General features: G+C 38.0%; 1 protein-coding gene across 1 annotated transcript in view; it reads left to right on the plus strand.

The window, feature by feature from the left end:
• hectd2 (HECT domain containing 2) overlaps window positions 1-5,676 on the plus strand; it is a 52,158-nt gene extending 46,482 nt beyond the window's left edge. The window contains exons 20-22 of the mRNA XM_061040375.1: window positions 898-1,013; window positions 2,277-2,420; window positions 3,697-5,676. Coding sequence (XP_060896358.1) covers window positions 898-1,013; window positions 2,277-2,420; window positions 3,697-3,817 — 381 coding nt within the window. The 3' untranslated portion in view covers window positions 3,818-5,676. The remainder of the gene's footprint in view (window positions 1-897; window positions 1,014-2,276; window positions 2,421-3,696) is intronic.
• The last annotated feature ends 3,774 nt before the right edge of the window (window positions 5,677-9,450 follow it).

The raw sequence follows: 9,450 nt of genomic DNA on the forward strand, positions 1-9,450 counted from the left end.
ATTGTTTTCGGGATCATGTTTTGCTCTTATAATTAATTTTAAACACTTCTCCTTTTGTACATTACTCTACTAGTATTTGTGATAAACACAAGAGACCAGCAGAGTTACATTCCTCCGGTTCAGGACTATATTGTGTGGTTATTGTTCTGTTTTTTTTGTGTCACTTTTTCCTGGTTGGAAACAGGAACTTTCTCACAGTTTGACACATTTTCTGTTATCAGCTGCTCTGATGAGGCAGAATTTCCTGTTACGCCCTCTGATTTACTGGTTATTGTTGGTGTGGCTCTTGCTGGACGGCCTTGCACCATTCAAGTATATGGATGTGATTGTTGCATCTGACTGCGGCTTGTGTTTTAGCCGAATTATTGGGAAAGGCTCTTGTTGCGTGCATCAGACTGTTTTCATATGAATGCTTCCTCGTCACTGTAGCTCAGAGGGTGTATTCAAACAGTAATGTTGCCAGAAAAATAAAACCATGACCAGCAGGTTTTCAGTCATAGCTAATGGATGTATTAACATTTTGTAATGACCTCTCTATATAGGTCAACCAGTAAAAAGAATGAGGGATTTACAGGCCATTACTGATGTATACAATACAAGGTCATTGCTAGTGTATCTATAGCTACATATCATTGTTGGTAGTGTGTTGTTTTTTTTTAATAAAAATGAATATTAATCCATAATTTTTTCAGCAAATATTATCATATAACTTTGCATTGTGTTCCATATTCTTCTCCTTCTCCTACAGTACATTCAGCTATTTCATGTCGTTTGTTGTCATTTTAAGCTAAATCATATTATTATGCTATGCTACCCTATTGTCAGTACACCTGACGTGTTGCTGTACTGTCTGGAAATCTTAATAAAATCGGAAAAATATTTCCCTTGTTGTTGCAGTTGCTGCGGCCAGAGGAGGTGGAGATGTTGGTGTGCGGGAGTCCCGAGCTCGACATGAGCGCTCTGCAGAAAGCTGCTCAGTATGAAGGATACAGCAAGACCGACACCACTGTACGGTACGACGCCTGCACCTCCTCTTGACTGAAATTGACCCAAACTGCTATTTAATAAATAACTTAAATGACTTTTTTTTTAAATCTTTTCCTGTCTGGTGACTTAAAGTATTTAATCTAATTCAACCAATACCTTGTTTGTTTGTTTTTTCAAATGAAGACGTTCTATCTAAATAGCTTGCATTCTATTAAACAGTCTGCAAATCAAAATGTCGTATGAGTCATCTCCACTGTCTTGTGTTGCTGCTTGCAGCTTGAAATATGAAACGTGGACCCACTAAGCCCGACCAGACTTTGTTTTTCATATCAAAGTGATGGTTGACTAATGGTTTTAACCCGAAGCAGGCGAGGCATTAGTTTTAACAGGAAGGATCTCTCTCTTTCTCTCTCTCTCTCTCTCTCTCTCACACACACACACACACACACACACACACACACACACACACACACACACACACACACACACACACACACACTCACTCACACAATCACACAGATGCCCTTCAGTCCTTTTGTTTCCCGCTGAAAAACGAGCCAACACTTGTCAGGCACAGATAATGTAACCCAGCAGGGTGCTGACAGCTGACAACAAGCAGCTGCAGGCCTGTTATACAACTTCAAAACTGTCCGTCTAACAATCTGCCGTTTATTACTCAAGGAATCATTTGAGAAACATATTGAATGCAACCATTTAAAAAAACCAATTATCTTTTAGTAACAATAACAAAAAGGACTGTAAAGTAGGGGATCACAAAGGTGTAACTGCATTTTTTACAAAAAGAAAATGAGAAGGACAATTAAGTTAAAATGCATCTAAAATCACCTACAGCAGGTAAAGACAATGCAATATGATGAAATCGAATAAAATTATACATCAACTCGAAACGGTGGTTGTGGCTCAGTTGGTAGAGTCAATATCTCAAACAGAAGGTCGGGGGTTCAATCCCCAGCTCCTGCAGCCACATGTCCGATGGGTCCTTGGCAAGACACTTAACTTGACCCCAAGTTGCTCCCGCTGCTTCGTCTGTGGTGTGTGAATGTGCATGCATGGGATTAATTACTTCTGATGGTTACTTGACATAGCAACCTCTGCCATCACTTTGTGAATGGTTAGGTTTGACCTGCGGTGTAAAAACACTTTGAGCAGTCAGAAGACTTGAAAAGCACTATACAAGCTCAAGTACATTTACTAAACCAACTAGAAAAGATGACACAAGATTGCAAAAAAGCACTCAGCGGTGATATTGTCTTTATGTTGTGCAATAGGTGTTTCTGGGAGGTGGTGTTGGCCTTTCCTCTGGAGCTGCAGAAGAAGCTCCTCCACTTCGCCACAGGAAGTGACCGCGTTCCTGTTGGGGGAATGGCTGACCTCAACTTCAAAATCTCCAAAATTGACGTCCCAAATGACTGGTAAGTTCTCAAAGAGCTGACCGGGGAGAACGGAGCTCAACTTAACATGTTTATACTTGAACGTGACATGTTGATACAGTGATCCGGAGAGGCCCAAACTGAAATGTAAAGCTACATGTTAATGCAAACTATCAAAACAGGAGCAAGGAGAGAAGATTACATGTCACCTCTCTCCTTCTTCTATTTATCAATTAAACAGTCGTGACACTATCACAACAACCTTCACTTACAAACTGTCTTTTCACTGTCTGATTGGATTATCTGTGTGTTTGAGCCGGCTAACACATACTGTTTGTAAAGGATTAACACTTTAACTGTTACTTGTCTTATTTGTAATAAGATAACTTGAATCACAATGTAGGATTTGAACAGCAAGAGCTACGACATGTTGGAATTTAAAAACAAAAAACCTCAAATCAAGGTCAGAGAGATTTACATTGTTTCACAATTATTAGTTACTCCACAGTGTTGTCCTTGGTTGGTAGTGTGAGCAGGGTGTTTGGACAAATATTTTTTTGAATTTAGTTTCCTGCTAAATTTGAAGGAAGCCTTCGCTCCGCCCTTTAAACGCTGGATAATGGAAACTTAGACGATCTTGAATTCAGAGAAGACAAAAGTTGCAATGAATGTATCCACAGGTACATTTTTAATGGTTAACCAATTGTAAATATAAATATGTAGAGGATTATATTAGACATATTCTGATAGAGGAATATATTGATTATTATTTATCTTTTTTAGTAAAAAACAAATTACAAAATGTAAGGCATAAAAAAACATGTCAGCTGCCTTTGGTGGAAAGAAATCTCCCAAAGGAGAGAATTAAGTAAACAGCCTCTCGGATCTTTATTCCTAAATACTAAAAAAAAAAAAAAAAAAAAAAATTTGCTGTCAGTCAGTGTCTTTTATACCCTTTTATCCATGCTCTCATCCGTTCTCTTTGAACGTACTACTATTTGTGCATAAAGGAAATACCCATAAAAACATTTCAAGAGGAAGTGCTTTTCTTCCTCTTACAGGGTTGACGCAGGTCAGGTCTGCTTTAGCAATTTGCACATTTCCAAAAAGGGTTGTATGTAATATGGAGACTTGCGTTGTTTTGGACAGATTTGATATTATCCTGGCCACATAGTTTACTGTGAAAGCTTCATGTTTTAAGAATTTTTAGTGTAAATATGTGCATTGCTAATTTCTGTCTCTCTCTCTCTCTCTCTCTCTCTCTCTCTCTCTCTCTCTCTCTCTCTCTCTCTCTCTCTCTCTCTCTCTGTCTCTGCAGGTTACCGATCTCTCACACATGTTTTAATCAGATCTGTCTGCCTACATATCGAACCAGAAAGGAGCTCAAACACAAACTCACCATCGCCATCTCCAATGCTGAGGGCTTCGGCCTGGAGTGACCAGCTCTGGCACACACATCTATACACATACACACACACACACACACACACACACACACACACACACACACCACCTACGCACCTTATGTATCTCTTGGGACTGTAACACAAGTTTGTGTTGAACTTGTCAGATTGCTGATGTTGAACTTTTGTGTTATTTACAGTGAATAAAATGGGCAGAAACGCACACTTAACAACTGCACAAGAACAATAGAAATGCTTTTATTTGGTCAGTATCAAGGCAAAATCATACGAACAAACTCCGATTTTTTACGTCAGTAGATCCCACATAAAATAAACAACTTTGAAATACGTCGTTACAGTTCTAGAAATTACTTTTTAATTGTTTGGTTCCAAATCCATTGAAAACATTTCTATCGTGGTGTTAAAGTTTCTAGAAATTTGTGTAACCAAAAAGAAAACTGTCACATTTCAATGGGTCACTGGTTTTCTTAGGTAATTCTTATTTATCAATATTAGTATTTATTCAAACAGAGAACCAGATATTTGCCCAGCATGAAACTTATTTATGTGACATTCTGCTCATTGGAAGTAAACTATGGGTACATCTGATCAAAGATGATTCAAATCCCAAACATTTATTTTTCTTAGCGTTTTAGCCCCATGGACTCTAAACTGTATTTTCATGGCAAACTTATAACCAAGTTAAAGCCATGGGCTGTTTGTGAGACAAAAATAAATCTTTAGTCTTCAGCCCTTAACCTTTTCTGGGATGGTTTATTTAAAAAAAAAAAAAAAGATGAATGTAAACGTCGCAGACTATCATTAAATTCAGAAGTGTCTACAGGCCACAGCTGTATCACAATTATATACATGTTCAGTGAATTGGGCTGTATTAAATCACAGTGGGAATGCAGAAGGAAGCCTTAACCCTAACTCTACCCTGCAGAAGGAAGCAACCTGGAAGTTATGGGCTTTAGATTCGGAGCATGTCTTTGTATGTGTGTATGTGGTAGGGGTCTTTGTGGCAGAAAGATAAAACTCAGCTTGTGTCTTTGGCTTTTATTTATGTTGTCAACAACGTTTTAACCATAAAGTCATGATTGAGTCGCCCGATAACTTTCCAACTTCTGATCAGATGTTGACTGTGATGTATTTGTGTTGTTTGTTAACTTAATGGAGAAAGAGGTTTCTTAAAAACAAAAGACATGAAAAAAAACATTTTCCAAAGAAACCGTGTTTTAAAATGTCATCATCTATACCGAGATGTAGTCTGGAGTTGAAAAAGTTGAATACTCTAGTATTCAACATGTATGAAGTTTTTAAAAAGCAGTGCTGGAAGTATTTTTATGTCAGCAATAAGTTACAGAACAACATGAAGGTAAAACGACAGAGTGAGAACCGTTCTGAGTTGTATAAAATGTATATTCCTGTTTGGTTTGGATTCTGACTTCATTGCTTTTGTGACTTTTGAACATATTTTTACGAAGGCATAGGAAATGTGTTTTATTTTGTCTAGCTTGTTTGCAGCACACTGTTGGGATGTAAAGCTTTGTGTATTATGAGGTATAGATTGTCTCGTGAAGAGTTGGATGTTGTTGTTTTTTTTGACATTGCTGCCTCTTGTTTTATTCTTTTTTGTTAACAAAAGGCTGCAGCAGAAATGCTTTTAATGTTGTATCATGGTTGTACCGGTGAAACCGAGTATGTGGTATGTGGTATGTGTATGTATCAGTTCTCTTATGTTCTCTTAATGTATCATGGCCGCCCCGAGGATGGGAGAGGACCATCAACCAGCAGCCAGAAGCCTGCAGATGTTCAGTTGATAAACAAGCAGAGGAAACGGGTCGAAAGAAAAAGCCTTTTAATGAATTTAATAAAAGCTCCTGTTTCTGGAATTCATTGCTATTACATGTTCTTATTTAAACAATCTTAGAAAAACCAAAACACCATACTGTATGTCCAAAAGTGTTTCATTGCACCTTTTTCACGACGTGCCAGAAGCTTTAATTTCAGTGTCCAGTGCTGCCAGTGGTGGACAGAAGTATTAAAATAAAAATATTGTGACATCATGGAAACCAGTGCAAAATTCAGTCCTATTAGATTTAAAAAAAAATGGTTAACAGTGGAAAAGTTGCACTATGCACATTTCAAAATAAAAGAAAAAACAATTGTTAAGTGAGGACTACAACATACGCTTTGTTTTACATAGACTGTGTATGTGCAAGTCCTGTTTTGTCTCTCGTTTTAATCATGTCGTCTTCCTTCCAGAGGTTTGGTTACCTTCGAGATTCAATAAACATGGATCTCCATGAGCAGGAAATTGTATATCAAGTTCTCATACTTCATCTTTGGAGAGCTTTTTAGTCCGTGGGTTTTCTCAAGTCACCAGTTTACTTCAGTAATGTGAGAAGTAGTTGACATGCACTGCAGTAACCTGGTGAGTAAGAATCCACTTGTTGATGCAGCATATCAGTAGTAACACATCTTCGCTTACACTGACCTTAGTTTAGAGCCTTGGTTCTCTTACATTGGGCGGGAAAACCCCCAATCCGGAGATAAGATATCCTCCAGATGTGAAATTGCACTAGTCCATGATTGGAGAGTATCCACCTTGGATTTCATCATTTATTAGTCGAAGTTTGAAATAACCGGGCAAAACCATCTCTGGATTCTGGGGTGTATTGTTTGAACAATCTGACTGACTATTAAGATAAAGATAAGATATACTTTATTCATCCCAGCAGGGAAATGTAGGTGTTCCAGCAGCCAGCATACATACAAACACACAACACAACACATATGTACATACATATCCCACCCATACAAAAAAACATGAGCCCACAATACAGTTTGATATATGATATATGCAACTCAGGCTAAAGTTTAACAGTTTAAATGTCTTCTGTCCTTACCTAAAGGGGAGTCGTTATAAAGTGCAATTGCAGTAGGTAAAAAAGTATTTTTAAATCTGTCCTTTTTGCAGCTTAGCTGCCGTAGCCTCCCACTAAAAGCACTCTTTTGTTCACACACGAGATTGTGTAAGGGATGCATGTTATTGTCCATAATGTTCAACAGTTTCTGTATCATCCTTCTTCCCATCACCACCTCCAGGGGCTCCACAGCAGTCCCCAGCACAGAGCCAGCCCTCCTAATCAGCTTGTTAAGCTTTTTAGAGTCACAATCCCTGACGCTGCTGCCCCAACAGACGGCTGCAAAGAAAATGGCACTTGCCACAACAGTCTGATAAAACATGGATAACATTTTGCTACACACATTAAAAGACCTAAGCTTCCTCAAGAAGTAGAGTCTGTAGTAATCTTACAGCCTCTACAGACTTTATTGTGAATTTCATTGCCTGTTTATATCAGACATGGTTCAAATTAAATACAAATGAATCAGTGTCACTTACAAACAGTGAGTCAGGGAATTGTGTAATCAGACAAGCTTGATTTAAATGCCACAAATGCTGGTGGTGTCACCCAAACTCTCTGGTTTCATGCTGTCTCTTGTCCAAGGCTGAGCTTGACTGGTTTGTAACACTCAGCAATGTCTTATGTAACGTTGCCATGACAAGACGTCTTAAGTCCGAAAGACGGACTGGCAGAAAACCCAGAAGTTACTAAGCAACAGGCAGGAAGCCTGTGTGGTTGTGCTATCCAAACCCACATTAGTCTTATCTGGGTCACTCATTCACTGGGTCTCACTGGGCGTCTATAGGGTCTGAAAAAAGCTCCACAATGATTATTTTCTGTCATCTAACGACAAGTCCAGAGCAGCAGCAGGGGCCAGAAGCAGCTCTTCTTCAAGCATAGTAGAGAAGGAATTCACACCAAGTTCACCAAGCAATGTTGGCATTGCTGGTCTAAATACAAAAAGACCAGAGAGAAGGATACATTACAGAAGCAAAATTTGCTTGGAAAATTGGGACAATTTTAAAGAGATGTCAGGGAATTAAGTTTTTAGATATTTTTTAATGTGAATGGGACTAAAGTGTGACAGGCTGTACAATAGGATTGCAGTGAAAAGACCTTTGACCTTTGAAATCAGTTTGAAAATAGTTCAAATTGTTGGGGAAAAAAGTTAAGATATAAGTTTTTCTTTTTTATGTTGTTTGAAATTACTGCAATTAGCAGGAATGAGTAAAATAAATAAAGCAGTGTTTTATATTCTATTTAACATAACGTAACCCTTTAGGCTCATATCTGTCTGTCCAATATTTTGTACAGTTTGTTTTGTTGGGTTAAAACACAAGTTTTCCTGAAGTGAATGACCGAGCATGACCTATTTCTGATATGTTCTATGTTGCTCAAGTCTTATATAATATTCTGGATGAGCTGCAGTGTTTCAGTAAGTTGTGTGTAAAGTTGGACTAAGGGCCACCTCTCTCTAGATAAAGATTTTTGGACTGTGGAAGGTGCACCTTGGTTTATGTCCATGCAATCCTCACATTCGCACTACAGGAGCTCCACAGAACAACCACGACCTACAGTCAGCGAGCACCTGAGTGGCACCATTTAGTGTTACATTCAGTACAGATAAAACCCTATCCTATAACCATAACAATGCGGTGCAGATCTTGCATTCATTTTAAATCCAAGTGTTATGTTAATGTCATGGTTTACTCTTATTCAGTTGGTTTATTCCTTGTTCTGTTATCTTTCCTAGTGTTCATGTTTCCTAGTTTGGTCTTTAGCATTTCCTGTTTTATTTTGTAATTTCTTATTCTTGTGTTTCTTCTAGTGGCTATTGTTACATTCTTGAGTTATCTGTGGGTGCATCCGAATTGCCAAGTGCCTACACAATCTTTCAGTAGTCAGTAGACAGTAGACAGTTCCTACTATCCATGGTGTATATTTTAAGTATCTACTGTTCAGTAGGCACAGTAAGCAGATATTTGTTCCTACTTCACCTGATTCATTCAGTATGGAAGGGGTGTCATTAGCGTTACCCGAACCGGCCACATCCATCCGTTTTTTATGTTTAGCTTTATTCAGGAAGAGAAATATACATATACAGTCATGTAAACAAAAAACAATATCACTCTAGATTAAAAATAAAAAAATCTTTGTTTTGATTTGGAGGCGCACGTGAAGTGACATTTTACGTTTAATTTCGCACAACATTGTGGGTGGTAAAATACAATTCATTTCCTGAAAGCACGCATCTGATCCATACTGCATAAAACCCGGAAGTTAGTATCCATACTGAAATGTTCAGTATACTGAGGTGGACCCAAAAAATGCATACTGAATGACCACGAAAGTTCAGTATACTGAAACTCCCGACTGAAAAGTATGCACTGCCTACTGAACTGTGGCTATTCGGAAAGGGCCACAGAGAACTCAAGAATGTAACCACTAGAAGAAACACAAGGATAAGAATTTACAAAATAAAACAGGAAACACTAAAGACCAAACTAGGAATCATTAACACTAGGAAAGATAACTAATAGAACAAGGAATAAACCAACTAATAGAGTAAACCATGACAGTTAAATGATGTGAAACTGAATATGTTTACAAGGACCAACAAAATAAGTTAGTTCAAGAGTTTGTTGAGTTGAGATATGGATTTTATCATATCAAAAACTGTATTATGGGTACAAAAGTGATTAACTCTCAAAACAAATACAGAACCTAGCTGCTATGTCCTAGCAGCTTTTAACTGAC

The sequence above is a fragment of the Labrus mixtus genome, chromosome 6 (assembly GCF_963584025.1).
Source record: "Labrus mixtus chromosome 6, fLabMix1.1, whole genome shotgun sequence".
NCBI lineage: Eukaryota > Metazoa > Chordata > Actinopteri > Labriformes > Labridae > Labrus > Labrus mixtus.